The sequence below is a fragment of the Pholcus phalangioides genome, unplaced genomic scaffold (assembly GCF_987345545.1).
Source record: "Pholcus phalangioides strain wild (caught in Gottingen) unplaced genomic scaffold, Ppha-v1.0 ptg000024l_1, whole genome shotgun sequence".
Taxonomy (NCBI): Eukaryota; Metazoa; Arthropoda; class Arachnida; order Araneae; family Pholcidae; genus Pholcus; species Pholcus phalangioides.
The window spans coordinates 33,646,136-33,663,993 of NW_028301616.1; the positions used below are offsets into that span (position 1 = coordinate 33,646,136).

The 17,858-nt window shown below is 36.3% G+C and overlaps 2 protein-coding genes across 3 annotated transcripts in view; one reads left to right on the top strand and one right to left on the bottom strand.

The window, feature by feature from the left end:
• LOC149069269 (uncharacterized) overlaps positions 1-6,082 on the bottom strand; it is a 26,330-nt gene extending 20,248 nt beyond the window's left edge. Inside the window, exons 1-3 of one of the 2 annotated variants that reach the window (XM_089251230.1) lie at positions 6,021-6,082; positions 2,849-3,034; positions 2,458-2,663 (exon numbers count right to left, since the gene is read on the bottom strand). In XM_089251230.1, coding sequence (XP_089107356.1) covers positions 2,458-2,663; positions 2,849-3,011 — 369 coding nt within the window. In that variant the 5' untranslated portion in view covers positions 3,012-3,034; positions 6,021-6,082. Of the gene's footprint in view, positions 1-2,457; positions 2,664-2,848; positions 3,048-6,020 lie in introns of both variants that reach the window. The other variant, XM_089251229.1, reaches the window with a different exon arrangement.
• On the top strand, positions 6,048-14,411 carry LOC149069270 (mitochondrial ubiquitin ligase activator of NFKB 1-like). The gene is made up of 3 exons (XM_089251232.1): positions 6,048-6,415; positions 9,677-9,882; positions 12,842-14,411. The coding sequence occupies exons 1-3, from the start codon at positions 6,308-6,310 to the stop codon at positions 13,581-13,583; spliced, it is 1,056 nt and encodes a 351-aa protein (XP_089107358.1). The 5' UTR covers positions 6,048-6,307; the 3' UTR covers positions 13,584-14,411.
• Positions 14,412-17,858: the final 3,447 nt, after the last annotated feature.

A 17,858-nucleotide genomic window follows, 5' to 3' on the forward strand; every position in this document is an offset into this window, starting at 1 on the left:
TTTCAGCCTCAAAAAGAAAGCTCACAGAAGCTTAATATGTCAACTTCATCTGAATCTTATCAGACAGTGACGATGTATTCCAGCCATATTCACAAGCCTCAACGTCGGCGGCTGCTGTCAATATGCCTACCGCCATGAACAGTGCAGTAGACTATGCTTTACTTTCAAAAATGTATGATAGATACAGAGTATCAGACAGGGCTGGGATAGCTATTGCTTCAGAAATTCTTCACACTTCCACTTCAGAAATTATTGATAAAAATAAGCTTTGCCAGAAACGCCATATAGCACGAAAGTTGGCCATGGAAGATGACAAAGTCCTACAAATACCTGCTTCATACTTTGACAGACAGACGGGCACACACACGCGCGCGGAAGGATAAAACTTTAATTATATCAGAAAAAGATGGAAAAATGTATAGACAGCTCATTCTTGAAGAGCATATTCCATTGATAATGGAACCAGAGTCGAAGCAACATCTTCTGGCACATCTGAATGCACAGAACAAGAACAATCTTCGATTTTATCACAAAAAAAAAAAAAAAAAAAAAAATCTTCGATTTCTTCCAGGAATCAGAAATATCTATGGAGTCTTTAGTGGCAGTTCAGTGTGATGGAACTAACGTGATTGTTGGTAAATCTGGAGGTGTCATACGTCTGCTTGAAAAAAAGTTAGATAAGCCGTTGTGGCGGATTACATATTTGTCTACTGCATATGAACAAATCACCCTTCCAACTTTTATTTCTACATATTGGTGGCAACACATCGGGACCCAAAACATTTTCAGGGAGAACCGTCAAAGATATAGAAATATGTGAAAAAAAAAACTGTTTCGTTTCAAGTTATTTCAACAGAGTTACCTATGATTTCTATACAAGTTGTTAGCACAGACAAAACATATTTGTACAGAATAGTCTCAGTAGTTTCAACAGGCATATTTCCTAAGAATTTAGCGAACAAATTGTCAGGCCATGTCTCATGCATGATGGCTAACTCGGGCTAATCAAATTATACATTTCGATGGAATCTCCTTCTGAAAACTTAATAATGCTAGCAACATATGTCATCAAAGTTTATGCTGCAACCTGGTTCACTATCAAAATTATCACCCTTCCTGTAAAGATGGAACATAGCACCTGTTTAAATTCATCGTTGCAACTAGGGTCGCAGAGCTGAAAGGCAAAATATATCCCATAATTCAAAGAAACACTTTGCACACCCTGGAAATGTATCTATCACAATGCTGACGACTCTGAACCACACATCCGTGAACTGGCAGCCCGCTGCATTTTGAAAGCTCGCAGCATTGAGAAAAATAGGCTCAGACCGTTTCAACTTCCTATTGTAAAATTTGATGTATCGTCTTACATTGATCTCATTGACTGGCAGAAGGAGAATGTATCTGATCCACCAATATTGAAATCCATACCTGACAAAGACATATAACTTTGTCATCCAAAAAGCAGGAGGAGAACTGTTTTTACTACGCCTGCCATGTCACACACAAGCTGTTGAAAAGGCAGTCAAAACTATTGCAGAAACTTCAGCCACATTGTGCAAAAACTCTGAGAGGGAATGCTTCATAAGAATCAAACAGAGTCTCGAAAAGCTATGCCGAAATTTGATAGCAAGAAGGATTTTCACGCTATTTGAAATATGATACAAATGACTTTTTCTTGCAATAAATAAATGTTACTCATGTAATTTGAATTTGTTTTATACACGCACATTAAAAAAAATTTAACCATTATACTGTAACAACTCTTCAAAAAAAAAAAATTTTTTTTTTAAATATGTATTCTTTAAAGTCAATCTGGAGGCAGAAGATTAAACCATTCTAAAAAAATTATATATGAGCTAAAGACATCATTTAGCACCCTTCTCTTGCTGCGCTGGATAGAAATTAAAAAAAAAAATCTCCATACAACAGGGACCCAGTCTACTGTGCATCCCGTCACACTGGATACTTTTAAAATTACTCACATAAGTCGACTTTCAATTTCTAATAAATTTTGAATACAATTTCTCAAGGTTTCTTCTGGAATGTCATTCTGTAGTTTGCAGGTTAATGGAGTAGGGATGGTAAATAACAAGATTGACAAACATCATCAGTGGATATATTATGATTCAAATATCAGTTTTGGAATGTTGAGAAATTTTCAAAACATGCGTCAGAATGTAACATTACAAATGAAAATACCACTACTCAAATGTACATACACTCAGTAAACATTCCCCTGGAGAATTTCTAATGAATTGGTACATGCAGGAACATGTTGCGTGCACGTGTATATATGTATGGCCCTAACGTATTTGTGTTTTCAGAATCATGCTTGTTTCATGTAACACTGGTGTTGCTATCGAAGAACATACTTTACATCACGCATACTCATATATAAATTAAAACTGAATATACTATATATGACAACTGAAAATACTGAAAGTATACACTCACGGGTAATGGAATTTCAGGGTAACTGGATGCCATTGAGTCGTAGCTAAACGCCATGTTTCCTTCATCTAATGAGATTCGTGGAGTATCTTGTTCGGTCTGATTGCCATTTTTTTCTGCAACACAACTAGCATCACTATCGATAGCTACCAAGTGGTTTTCATTTGTACGTGTTTTAACTGAATTCTGTGGCAATTCACTTATGGTACCTGAAAAAATATATATTTTTTTTTTCCACTGCGTAAGAAATTGCAAGAACTTGATGCTTTTATCAGAAATTAAGAAAGAAAATAAATGTTAAATAAAACAAATATTTTTGAAAAACTTTTGAAATAACAATCTATGTGAAAAATGAACAGCATTGTAAATATAACATGAAAATTAGCATCAATACCCGTATCATTACTGTCAAAAACATGTCCACTATTGGAATCAGTCATCATCGTAAAATCTGTATTGGCATCAACTACGCTGTTCAAAGAGTCAACAGATGAACAAATGGTTGAATAGCTGTCAGATGGGAAACTAACTTGCTCAATGGTTAATGGAAACGCCATGTGATTTCCAGATTACAGTCCATCTGGAAAAGTTTACTGCATAGAAAATATCTGGTCATCATACAAAAACAAACTATCAAGGTTGTCAATAACATGAAAATTTCTACATAAATGTTCAGTTATAATGCTCAACTATTTCTAATGACACCTTTTAATGAAAAAAAAGAAGAAACTTTTCAAGTTATCCTATTGTTAACATGTAATATTCAATGGTCTCACCAAGGAGATTAACGACTACTGCTCCGTGTAATCATGAGCACATCCATGATCTAACTTGGTGTATGGGGGACATAGTGATTTTGAGAGAGAATGTTATTAGTCGACGGATATTAAAATGGAATGGTCGCAATATCTCTTGTCAGGTAGTTATAATGCGCGCAGACTGTTTTAGTCTATGCAATTATCATTACTGTGCTTTTCCAGCCAACAATGTCTACCTCTGCTTATGCACAATCAGAACTCCCTTTTTTTCAAACCAAGCACAATTATCGCCATGGGCAATTTACTAACAATTAAGTTGTGCCGAAAATATATTTGTACCTAACAATTGTCTTCGTGTGTATTTAGTGTTGCCATCTATATTACAAATTCTGAGTGAAGTGCAATGTTTGAATATTAGTAGCCTACTGTCGTAGGCTTGTTGCTCTCTGTGGTGAGACTTTTAGTGGGAAGTTCGGCTTGCATTCGAGCCTCGAAGTTGGGAACTACAGAAAAACAACTTCATCCAACCACAACTGTGGCGGTGGCAGGGTTTGAACCCAGGTCCTCGCAATATGAGCCTGTCACTTGACCACCACAGCATGCAATCAGAACTATCATGTTCCAACAAAATATAAAACCCAATAACCGATAGTTACAGTATTCAAATTTCTGAAGAATAGAAATAGATTTGAATCTAGCATTAACTTACAGCTTGTCTAAAAAATAGCCATTGGTGCCTAATTTTTTTTATTACGTCAAAATTATTGGACATTATGTTAGTGCCTCTGCTAGCATCAGGGTCACAAATAGGGAAGGCCAGTGGGAATCTGGTGTTCCAGGTGCTTGATCAGAATAGGCACTGGATTCACTGTTTTCCCCTTCAAAATTACAAGGAGGGGACATAAAAATTGACATGGCTCTGAGCAACAAATTGTTTCTAATTGCGGCCTTGGCTAGCACGTCAAATCCCTTTAAGTCAAGAATAAACTATTTTGAACAAATTCTGTCAATAAAAATACCTGGCAACTAATTTTTCCCCCGATTTGCCAAGCCCTGACGCAACTGATATTTTAGGAATGTGAAATTTAATCCATCGATGTGGCCCCTACATTCTGGCTCCATGGGCCAAGACCTTTTGTGAAACCCCCAGGCTATAATTTCTCACAGGCTCTATACTAAATTTATACTGTTAAAAAGTAATGGGAGGAACAGCTATAATGTAATCCCTTATTTCTTTGGTGCTTTTCTTTCTGGTCTGTGATTGTCGGCCATTTTCTTCCACTGGAGTTTTTTTTTCCTGCCACCTATTCTTCTGCTTCTGGATTGCTACTTCTTTTTTTTTTTTTTTTGCTACTGGTTACCATCTGAAAGTGGTAACCTTGGTGGTAAAGACGTCACCTTTGGAAGTTTGCTAATAGTAATTATAATAGGCTTTACCATGGCATTTGAATTTCTTTAGTTTGTTAGCATATGAATACACATTTTGGGAGAATATATAGATTGTTATATATGTTGTATTGTACATACTGTTTTCCGAATATGCCATTTCAAATTGGTTCTCAGGTTATAGGCTTGCACATTTCATATTTTGATTTTTTGCCTAATAGCCATTATAATTTTAATCCCAATTTTTTTATTGAACCCAGAGACTTTCCTGGCCAACCAAACAAAGAGCTTATTTTTGCCTTGAATATTTTATTTAAAAGAGTCCGGGTTTTTGTTATTTGAAGTTATGTATCTGGTCTAGGATGTTTAGAATGTTATATATATAGATATTTTTATCTCAATCCCTTCTTTAGTCTAAGAATGTATTTTTGTTATTGTTTGTGTTCATTTTTTATCGTCAGTTTTTAGTTTTACAGCCATTGTGTTATCTTTCTTTAGTGAGGTGTCTTTGTATTTTTTCTTCTCTGGTAAGAAAGACATCCAAAAGCATGACTGTTTCACTCTTGGCGACTTCTCATTATGCTTCCGGGCATTTTCTCACCAAAAAAAAAAACACTCGTAACACATCACCAAAAGGGATTATACTATAGCTGTTCCTAATGGGATTCGTCCTGGGTTCTCGGGCTGGGACTCTGTCTCAGCCCTTTTCAGTGGGATCACGCACAAGTCAACTTTTAAGTAGGTCGTAGTACATATGATGACCTACGGTGAAGATGACCTTTTTTAAGGCCTAAAAATAACAAACCACTGTTATGTTCATGAGATATTTTTTATCATAATAGTAACGGAAGCTATTCTAGCTACCACAGAAATCATTACATGCGAATCCATAACAAAATCTAAAAATGTATAATTGATATATTTTCATTAGATCAGTAGCAAACAAAGAATCACCTCATTGGCTTATCTTAAGTGGAAACCAACAAATTTTAATGAATTTACCTTCAAAAATAATTGAAGAGGAAAGCACGTAGAATAACACACTACAATAAACTGGGCCCCCAATTTCCTCATGTGAAGTGATATAATTATGAGACCACAAACTTAACAATACGCATTTATTAAGTAACCTAGTTGGGTTCGTTAAGGCCCTAGTTGGGGGCATGGTCCCTTCAAGTCGAAGTGGGGGCCCCGATAATAGAACCTACTAGCGGCTGGCTGTCAAATAAACACCGAATGAAAAAAATAACATTACGGAATCAACATAGTAATACGGAAAGATGAAATCAAAAAAAATTACATTACATAATTATTTATTTTCATTAATGGTGTCTTGAAACATAATTGGGAATTTGTTTATCAATATAATATTGTATGGGGGGGGGGGAAATCCGGTAAATAAATAAACAATATCATAAATACCATCGCCCCAAATCGGTGCCTCGTCATTAGAGAGAAGAGAGTAGACGACGTGGTTATCGTTGTTGCCACTCTCCTGCGTCCGAAGAAACGAACGTTTTTCCTTAACACTTTTTTTTCAAAAGAGACAAGTCAAGGCCGTCTTGTTTTCATCAATATTTGAGACTTTCATTCACTTTTTTTTTTTTACTCCACTGTTATTATATTCACCAGTAGCGATGATACCGTCAATCTGATTCGAAGCAAATATTTGCGCAGCTGAAATCAAAGTTTTGCGATAGTATTTACAAATGGAGACCATGTTATTTGAATGTGCGGCTCTTAGTATAGATGCTCTACTATTTGGATTGTGTTATAGATATTTCCGTATTAAATGTCAAAGTGTGAATGCTGTACAGGTGAGCATCCTCTCCTTTCTCCCCTCCCCCGTTATCATTCGTCATCATATTATTTCATTTCTCAAGGGGGTGGGGGTTATTGTTTATTTATTACTGTACAGGAAACCAGGTGCTGGATCAGAGGGGGCGCAAATTCCATCCTTTACCCTCTCCTTCAACATTACAAGGGGGTGATAAAATGTGCCCTTGTCCCAGTTTCCAAGCTTCTATTTGTTGCCCTGCAGGAAACAGAACAATGGTACCCCTAGTGTAGGGCTCCCAGCCCACGAACTCCTTGGGAAAGACTTCAGGGTTTCCATGAGTCTGGATAAGAAAATCAACTTTTTACATTGTCACATAGGTTACTGATTTTTTTTGTTAAATGATTTTATCTGTGATTAAACTGGAAACTGAGAACAAAATTTTCGGAAATTTATGTCAGTGTGTCTTCTAATGGTAAAAAAAAAAGGTTATCAAAAGCTTGAAAAGTCAGGGGGAAAATGTATTTTGGACAGTTTTTCGCAGGAAAAAATGTTTGGTGCCTAAAGTCTTTTTCGATTTGTCAAGTCCTGCGATACCCTCTATAACAATAGCATATATGACAACATTACTCTCTAGTCCTGATACACTTTTCACGGTATTCATGAATTCCATCTATAGATTAACGACACATCCTTTATAACAATGTTTCTCGTGTCCCTCATTTGTCATTATATTGGAGTTTCACTGTAACAAATTTTAAATCTAGTGCTGGGAATTTTACTTGACAAAATCCATCCATACTCCCCTCCTTTGATTTTTTTTACCTCTACAGTATACGTTAAGATACAGACAAAACCTGTTGTATAACAACCCTATTTTTCTGTAGAACTTGGACAATATATCAAAAGGTAAACATAGGACTCAGACTCGCTAAATGGTCACCGCTATTTTGCAAAATCTCTAATGCAGGGATTAATTTACCCTTTTTTTGTGTGATATGGACCATAGGTGAAGATATACATGAAAAGCTGGGAAGCATGATGACGATGTGCACCAATAAGGTGAAGTTCGTGGCCCCACCACCAATAAAATGAGGGCACAGACCTCAGACAACAGACACAGAGGTCTGTGCCCTCATTTTATTGGTGGTGGGGCCACGAACTTCACCTTATTGGTGCACATCGTCATCATGCTTCCCAGCTTTTCATGTATATCTTCACCTATGGTCCATATCACACAAAAAAAGGGTAAATTAATCCCTGCATTAGAGATTTTGCAAAATAGCGGTGACCATTTAGCGAGTCTGAGTCCTATGTTTACCTTTTGATATATTGTCCAAGTTCTACAGAAAAATAGGGTTGTTATACAACAGGTTTTGTCTGTATCTTAACGTATACTGTAGAGGTAAAAAAAATCAAAGGAGGGGAGTATGGATGGATTTTGTCAAGTAAAATTCCCAGCACTAGATTTAAAATTTGTTACAGTGAAACTCCAATATAATGACAAATGAGGGACACGAGAAACATTGTTATAAAGGATGTGTCGTTAATCTATAGATGGAATTCATGAATACCGTGAAAAGTGTATCAGGACTAGAGAGTAATGTTGTCATATATGCTATTGTTATAGAGGGTATCGCAGGACTTGACAAATCGAAAAAGACTTTAGGCACCAAACATTTTTTCCTGCGAAAAACTGTCCAAAATACATTTTCCCCCTGACTTTTCAAGCTTTTGATAACCTTTTTTTTTTACCATTAGAAGACACACTGACATAAATTTCCGAAAATTTTGTTCTCAGTTTCCAGTTTAATCACAGATAAAATCATTTAGGCACAAATTCCATTTTTTAATCACCGTGGAAATCTAGAATTTTTCAAGCGGTGGGGTATTATTGTTTTATAGGATTTTTAATATATACAGTTGGAGATTTCTCAATGCATATTCTGAGATTTGGTTATTTTTGTTCGAACCACTGTAAAAAATTTTATATAATTATGTCGTTACACTTTCTTCCTTGACATGTACAATATAATGAGGAGTTATCATATTTAGGAAAGAGACTTTCTGGATATTATAGGGAAGTGAATTCGGTAAGAAAAGTTTGTTGTCCTCTCTGGAAATTGAACCCTGATCTGCTTACAATCCAGGCAAGTGTGCTAACAATACACTAAAAGAGAAAAAACACCTCTATTTGTACTGGTTCCACCTAGGTCTGCTATTGCTGAAGTTGAAAGAGGCTGCGAGGTTTGTACTCAGCTCATCATCTTCCTAATATTTGTGATAGTCTATTGTCACTTATTGTGATCACATTTGTAATAAGGGTTTCTGATAACAATAACTGAATGATAACTGTGTCCAAAAAAAAGTCCTGTTTGCAAGTGACCATAGGGGCCTACATCCCGTTTGGTTGAACAAATGTATGGTAAAACTGGTATTTAGTAAAATAGAACTAGTATGTTTTTCTTTCCTACATGATAAGTTGCAAAGTGTTCAATTGTACATTTTTTCCCCCTTTGAGCTAAAATCCTGTATTTTCATTATTGAGCCGTTGGGAGGTGCTAGAATGGAACTGTGTAACATCATGGATTATGACATTGGCTACGTTTCATAGATCCCTTGAGAAAGTCTCTCTGAAATTTGAATCTGGTCAACTGGAAGAAACTGATCAAGACTGGAAGGAAAGAGGGTTTTTTTCCCCCCGTTATGCATGTACATCATATTTTTCGGCAGCTCCATGCATACATGAATCATAGCGAATACTATGGAAATGTTTGTTAACAATGGAGGAAGGGAGAGAACACCTTCTAGCCCCCCCTCCATAGTCTTGCAGCCTGATAACGATAACTTTACAGGAAGAAAAAAAAGGTTTGATCAAATCTTAGCTTATGCTATTATCCTGACATATTATCTCTCGAAAGTCCCAATTACCATTTACACATTTTTCCCCCATGTTATGATATTCGTCTGTTCCGTTCTTCGCAAAAGTGATAACAATGCCTGAATATTGTCTATAGTGTTAGCAGGCTTTCCAGATTACAAAAAGATGCAGGTTTGATTCTTCTCAGAGACAACAAGCTTTTCTTTTCTATGTTTGCCAACATAATATCCAGAAAGTCTCTTTCCTAGATGTGTCATGGGCTGAGAAAAAAAAAAATCCCTGGTTATATATATATATATGTGTGTGTGTGTGTATTGTTTCCTTTTTTCAATAACTTAGATATTCCACAAAAGTATATTTTGTATGATATTGAGGAAAAATCATAGGTTCTGTAATTGTGCAAATGTATTTTTTTTCCAGGATGCACAATGTTTGGAGATAAATAGTAGTTTGTACAACAAGGTGAAAGAAAACGGTGCTAGTATACCATATGCTATAGTTAGTGGAGTGGTAAGACCTACTAGCAATGCATTAAAAAGTCAATATCTGCCGAACTTGAGGGCTGTTATCAGAGAAAAAGTTACGAAGGAAAGGAAAGTGAGATGGAGTCCTCTTCTTCGAGTTTGGTAAATGTTCTTTGCTCAGAAACATTTTCTCTCCCCCCCCCCCTGCAGTAGTTCTAAGCAGGGCTTGACAAATTGAAAAACTGTGATGCATAATTCAGCGAGATACCATTTAAGTGGCTGCAATTTTGTGATTAAATATCGAAATTTTTCAGCATCAATAGCAATTTTGTAGTTGCAATGACAATCTGGCACCAAGGACTTGACAAGCCCTGGTTTTAACCAGTAATTTTGCTTTCTGTTATTCGTCCCATTTTAAAAAGGGTTTCATCAGTCCTCCAGCCGATATTAGCAAGATATCCTGTCTCTTAAATCCTTTGATTACAAACCGGATTAGCAAGAAATTCAGGTGGTCTCTGTTTGACGAATCAGCAATAAATATAGTAACATTGTCGTAACCGAACCGCACGTTAGAAAAAGGGAAAAAAAGTAGAAGAGTAGGAAGAAAAAAAAAACAGATGAAAGAGTAAGACAGTATAATAGATAAAGTGATAAGAATGTAGGTACAAAGTTAGATTTCTCTTTTCCCCTTCGCCCTACCTGTTCTCTTTCATTCTTACATCATATGTGAAAGATACATCATATGTGACGAAAAAAATCACTATCAGGGTATATGAAAAACCAAAAGGAAAAAAAATGTAAGATTGCAACATAGCTTCAGGATGATCAAGAGAGAGAGGAAAGCAAACAAAACTTGTTTGAATTCATATATTTTACTGACTTTTAATTACTCCTTTTCATGTTGGAAGACGCACCCTCATGAAATCAAAGTTTTGCATTATCCTTAGACACTAATTTACCAATCAAATATAGAACATTTTAGGTGCCAATACCGATTTTCTAGTCAACAGTGGCGTGGGATTTGTCAAGCACTGATTTAAACTATCAAGAGCAAAAAGAAAAGTTGTCATTGTTATGTAACAAAGTTTTCTTTGCAAGCAGATGTTGGCTGTTTGTTTATAAAAATACCTAAAAAAAAAGGACTATATACAGAGTCATACCTCAGCTAACGGAGATAATTCATTGTGGAATCACATTGGTTAGTCAAAACAGTATTTTCCACAGAAACCTATGGGTTTCTATGGAAAATCGTTTAATTCGTCCCAAAATTTGAAGATAGGTCATAAAACACTAAGAAACACTGTTAATAAGTCAGGTGGTTAAGGCGGCAAGTGCAGTCACACCGATTTTTTAATTAATTATTTCAATTATCATATTTTTTTTTTGTTGCTTATTATAAAAAACAAATTAAAATGAATTTTCCTGATTTAAATTTTTATAAATACATTTAAATTAACTTCATGTTCCTAACTGTCTATTAGCTTCAAACTTTTAAAAAAGGTAAAGGGAGAGATTAATTAGACAGCTGAATGGTTAAAAAAAAAAAAAAAAAAAAAAATAGACCAAATGCTGAAATGAACAGCTTTTCGATCGAATGAAGGTGAATTTAAAGCAAGATGTGATATTGAATAACTTTTTATTTTACACTCTGCACTTAATCCTCAATTAGGTTCGTGGATGTCATTTGGTTAACTCATCTCTGTGTCTTATACATGTAGATGATAAAGATAAGCTCCTAGAATCTTTTGGTTTGGTGTTAAGAGTCTTGCACTGAAAGAACTTGTGTACTGAAAACATTCAAGTTTATGTTATTTTCTGTTTTTTTCCATATTTTTCTCATAGCTTATTTTTTATTTCATATGAAATGGCTTATAATCTTCCTGAAAGAGAAATAAAGGTATATCTGGTAGCAAAAAATTTAAGACAGTGTCCATTAGCCGAGGCACCACTGTAGTTGAAAAAAATAACAAAGCTGGCAACACTGTGTGGAATTGTATTGACAGTTTAAGAAAAGTCTGCACTTAAATCACAAGTAGGAATAGAGATGTCAGAGCTGCCATCAAAAGCGCTTAAGTATTGCCAATTTAAAAAAGCGTGCCAGTATGCCTAATAGCCCGAGTGGTGTGGTGGTAAGATGTTCGTCTACCAACATGAAGGTTGCTGTCATGGTCCCAGGTGCAAACCTAGTGGCGCAGTGCTAATATGCCCGTCTTCCACTATCAAGGTTCACGGGTTCGAATCCAGGCATAGAATGTCAGAAGCAAGTTATTTACTTACTGAGCCTGGGGTGACCACCGATGGATAGTCTTAATTTCCCACCCAGCTTCACTGGTTGGAAATTGCCATATGGTGATATATAACCAGAGTTGGCGTGCGGTAAAGTAGGTACAAACCCGAGGGAGGATATAGATATTTTCCCTAGTGAACTTGAGGTGACCCACCGATAGACAGTGCCTTCATTTCCAACCCATCTCAATGGCAGTAAATCACATTATAACAATATGGTCAGAGTTGGTGTAGTAGTGTTCCTAATGACCAATTAGTAGCCTTAATTCTTATTTTGCAATGATGAACTCAGATATTTTTGTAAACTTGGTTTTTCCTTGTGCCCCCAGGCTTACTTAAAAAAAAATAAGATGTACCATTTTACAAAGAGAATCAGGGTTTTCTACCTATAACATTTCTCTTGTAGATCTGAGATAAATCTTGTCTGGGTTTAATATAAAAAAACAATTATTTTTCTCTTGTATAATTTCTTTATTACTACAAATTCCATAATCTACTTGCCTCTCATTCTTTCATTTTGCTATAACATGTAAACTATAGTCCTTCAAGCATGAAATGAGACTTAGCTATCACACGGCATGTTGAATGATTCTGTTCTTTTCTCGAAAGAGCAGCTAAAAAGTAAAAGCCCAGTCGCTGGTGAGCAATTATCTATACACAATCATTTCACCTTCAAAACAAAATAATGAATCAATCCAATGTGACTTAGGCCGGAATTACATTATAAAACTTTCATAGTGTAATCCCGGCCTTAGCAAAATCTCATCTCTTGGAGGACTATACCTAATTTTTTGTTGTCTTACACTTTCGCCCCCACCCCATTTGTATCTCATAGGAGTACAGTTGAGCACGATATACAGAGGTCCGAAAATAGTGTACCTTTCACCTTAGTTGGAGAAGGCAGATGGTTCAAGTCAAGTATTGAAGTTATCGATCCTCTAATGGCAGAAGAACTGACCCTCACAACAGTTTATGACCATTTCACTTCACATGAGGATACCATAGGAGATGTCGTCGCTGGCTGGTTTAGAGGAGAGCGTACAACCGGCATTCAGGAAATGGAAAACATGTTGACAGAAGGATCCGTTCTCACTGGGGTCGGGGAATTAGTGATAGAGAACAATGTGGTCAAGCTCAAACCGCCTTCTTCTTCCAACCTAACATATTTTCTTACCACCATGTCACTAGAGTCTTTAATCAAGAAACTCAAAGAAGATGCTAAAATATTCAAAGCGTTGTCCATTTTGTTAGGGTGTGTTGGCATATTCCTGCTGTGGAACATTCTTTTGAAATTGTATAGAGTTCGCAAAGAAAGGCTTGATGCAGCTAAACAAAGGATGCGACATTTAGAAGCGAGGCGACTCAGAAGACTAGCGGACCCCACTCGTGATACTGAAGCAAACAGCGAAAATAATAGGTTACCTAGCTGTGTGATATGTCTTTCGAGGCCCGTAGAAGTTGTCATTTTGGAGTGTGGCCACACATGCTTATGCCTAGATTGCAGTGACAATGTTCATGATATTTGTCCAGTTTGTCGATCTCCAATTGATAGAATATTGCCGGCATACTTACCATGAGTTTTTTTTAACAGGTAGATGCTTGCTATCCAAGTGACAGGTTTTTAAATTGTGATCAACTTGTTGTAGTACTTGATCGTATGGTTCCAATAAAATAGACAGCTTTGTGTAGCTTAAAAGAGCTGAGAGTTATATATTTACCAAACAAATTATGAAGGTGTTGGCATATATGTGGTGTTTTCTGAACAGCTTCATTGAAATATGTGTAACACACCAAAGTTTAATTCCATGAAAATACGGTAGAACCTAGATCACATCTGATCCTTGATTAACCAAGTTTTGGGTTGTTCAATTTTATAAATAGTCATTCTATAAATTGATTTAGCCTTTTAATTGGCAGAGCAGAAAGCTCCCTATAAAATGCCGTATCTTTTTTAATTGAAAAGGCTTTCTTCCTATTTGAAGTAAGGGGTATAGGAAAAATTTTCCATTGAGAAATCAACTTTACAAAATATCTGGGCTTGCAAATGCTAAAATAAGAAGCCTTTAATGAGGCGAGATATCTTGTCTATATATGTTGCTTAAAGGGTTAACAATCAGTTACAAGCATCAAAACGCCTTGCACCAGGACAAACTGGTTCAAAGAATGTCATGATGACAGCTATGCACAATGTGAATGCGGGGCTATCTTACAGGGTGTCTACCAAAAGCAAAATTCTGTGATTTTTCTATGACCTTTCTCATTCGACAAAATGAACCATGCTGGACTGTTTTCTAATATCAGTTGTTTCCAAACTGAGTAGCGACCACCTAGGGGCATGGAGACCCCAGCGTCAAAAGTGAAGTAGACTGATCTAATGTATATATGAATTGACATCATCGTGCCCCAGACTTATCTATCTCCGCCTATGCCTAGGAGTGTTTGGGTTAATAAAATAGGGGAGTCTTAATGAAAAGGGAAATGCGAGTGAATTTACAAAATAAAAACATTTGATAATAAATCAATTATTTTAATCCTTAAAAATTTTCTGCAGAGCATTATTTCAATGCTATATACATACATGCCAACATTGGCATGAAGCCTCTCAGTAGTGTTGAATGTTGCACTTCACCACGATGGGGGGGGGGGGAATAACCTCTGCAACCATAATGAAAAAAAAACACTTTTTTTTAAGATTTTTAAAAGCTGTTAAATTTAAAGATTTAAATACTATATCCCATAGAAACTGTACTCTAAGGGCTCAAGCCGCATAAGCCACCCCCGCAAAAACATACGTGGCTACAGGTTGTTTTTTGAACGGGGGAAGATGGCAAATGTCCATCTTCTGCCTATGCCAATGTTTTTTAATCGGGGGGATAGTCCCTATCTCCCTTCCTCTCTATCCTCACAAATCCCTTCAATCAACTCTGCGAGGTCGCCTAAGCCCTCAGTAGATCATGAATATCTAATGCAATCCATCCCAGCATACGCCCTTGCGGGTAGTATATAAGGACGTCTGGCAACCCTAGATCCACCCATATTTATGTCGTATCGGAGCAGCACCTACGACAAAACTTTTCAAACAAGCTCTAACTTTTCGCAGGCGCAAGTTGAAAATGTATCCTTCGAATGCAAAACTACTGAACACACTATTGATCGATATTAAGCCAAGCTGTGTGCACAACCAACACCAGCTAAAGCAGATTTAGCTACGCCCATTTTGCTACGACGCATACAGGGCTCCCACTCAAAAAAAGAGAAAAAGTAGGAAAACGCAGGACTAAAAAGTAGGATGAGGGAGGGTAACCCCCTTAGACAACATAATCATAGCATAATGGGAAAAAAATCCAAAAAAAAAATTTTTTTAATAAAAAAAAAAAAAATTTTAATTAACTTTTTTTTCCCTAACACTATTTCAGTCAAGCCAAAACAAAATGACAAATGGCTTGGTTACAAAACCAATTTTTGGCCAAAACAGTGCACTAGCAACCACAGATAATTCTTTGCTGTCTCTCCTCATATATATTACATTCTTTTTTGGAGTCTTCCAAAGTGAAGAGCTTGTCAACTCTCTTCGACGAGGCACAGCAAATTTCGAAGAAATAAGTTTTTTAAGAATGATGCACCTTCGAGACCACTTTCAAAAGCACAATGCAAAATGTGTAAATTACAAGATCCGACGTAAATAAGGCAGGGTGAAACAGATAGTTTTACTGTGTTGTTCATTTTTTAAATTTTACTGTTTTGTTCACATTTTACTGTTCAATGCCAGTGTAATCATTTTTGACAAATGAAGCACTTCCATTTCTAGGTCTTTGCTGAGCATTGTAAATATTGTTTATGCCTCTTCATGCCTTAAAAATACAGAAGACAACTGAATGCTATTGGGTAGCATCAGAATCACCAAACCTAGAATAGGCCTATGTATGCAACTGCTTTCAAATGCAAACTGTTGTTTCACCTATTTGCACCATAATTTTCAATGATGAAAGTTACTGTCCAAGACCATGAAGTAATAAATACAAAATTATTTTTCTATCCAGACAGAAGTTTTTAATGACTACTATACTTGAACCCTCAAACAAATTGAAAATTTATCAATCAAATGGTCCACATACACCCCCCCCCCTTCCAAATTACCTTAAAAATTATACAATTTCTGCTTTGGCAGAATCATTAATTGCATTCTCCAACATTTGTAATGTTTGGCAATATATCAATAATTTCCTGCTCAATTAAAATCACTTACACAAATTTTGTCGATAGGGTTTGTGGTGGAAAAGTAGGACAAAACCAAGAAAGTAGGACATTTTACCAAAAAGTAGGATGAGTGGGAGCCCTACGCATAGCAATAGTGGGCTCAAAACAGAGCAAATGAACCGAATAACATTGAACGGAGCGAGATGTAAGTGATCAAGCAGTTCGACAGCGCTGACTGTCGAAATCTGCAGTTTGCCGTTGGAATCGACGCACATCGCCAGACAGGGATGTGCATCAGAAGAAAACACTGTCTATAAATTGTAGCACATAGTTGTCGCAGATACCTCTCAAAAATGAAATCTTGCAAACCAAAAAATCCCTGTCGGGCCAAAACAGGACATGGATGAAGCTGATACACGCAATCGTGCCAATATTGGATTTCGAAAGGCCGGATTGACGCTTGCTAATTGGCAGATTTTGTGTTTTCTCCCCCAAAAATAAATTTTTTTGTGATTTGACGAAATGACGACAATTTACTCAATGTTTATGAAGCAGCATTTTTTTTTTTTCCGGGTAAATTCTTAGAGAATAATTTTTTCCCTAAATGTAGGGATTTTTTACAATCACTGGCGAAATTCTGGAGATAAAAGAATTTTTTGGGAATCCGGGAGACTTGGCAGCTATAGTATGTTATCTGAGGAACGAAGAGAGAAATGAAGAGGAACTCCCCACTTCAGAATGAGATTAGAGAAATGTACGAAATGTGGGAAGCCTTGCAAAAGTTTGTAGAAAAGAACCGCCTAACAAGGAAAGGGTCCCAAGGTGTCCGTCCTAAAAAAAATATGAACCAATTTAAATAAATTTCATCTTGTCCAGAAATATATAAAAACAAAAAAATTAGTGGCGAAGTGCAATTATTAAAGCTGCAAAAAATTATTAAAAATTGCAACAGTTGGCAATACATTGATTCTCATGTTTCTCGACAATAAAAAATTTCTCTTTGGTCCCTTTCCACACTCTAGCTCTACTTTTCTTCCTTCTTTTTCTATGCTGCACCTAGTCATGTGCCCCAAAGCAGAATGTTTCGCATTGTTCTGCAACGAGCCATCAGCTGATTGGAAATGTTCTGCAGTTCCCATAATCGTGTTTTGTACATTTTTCTTAAAATTCTTCCAGAGCATTTCGGCATATTCTGCTTTGGGGGTCATGTGTTATTTGAATAAGGTCACTCTACTGTTGCATGAATTTTTGAAATTCATTCTTAGACTCTATTAGCATTCAAAATATTAATACAATCGCCACTCGTTATACAACCTTACGATGTAGTAATCATTCCATTACAACGTGTGTTAGGATAAGGCCTAAATGTTTTCATGGGGAAGTTGGGGGAAAATTTTTTTCCTTTCTATATAATGACCATTTTTGACAGAACGAAGGGGGTCATTATATTGAGCTGCGACTGTATTTACATTTTCTTTTGCGGGTTATCCATAATAATTCCACTGGTTTTTTTTATATTCTCGTGCATGTTTGAATGAGCAGAATTAGTGATAATTTTTTCAAGGCGTCACCTTGGGACCCTTTCCTTGTAAGTGAAGCTGTAGCAGTGTGAGCGATGTATCTGGCCAAAGGAAAATGCAATTTTCCATTTCTTG

Bases quoted from the DNA above. Each gene is read 5' to 3' on its own strand.
- LOC149069270 (XM_089251232.1), top strand. From the start codon at position 6,308: ATGGAGACCATGTTATTTGAATGTGCGGCTCTTAGTATAGATGCTCTA. The intron at 6,416-9,676 runs GTGAGCATCCTC...TTTTTTTTCCAG, and splicing joins AAAGTGTGAATGCTGTACAG to GATGCACAATGTTTGGAGAT. The intron at 9,883-12,841 runs GTAAATGTTCTT...TGTATCTCATAG, and splicing joins AGTCCTCTTCTTCGAGTTTG to GAGTACAGTTGAGCACGATA.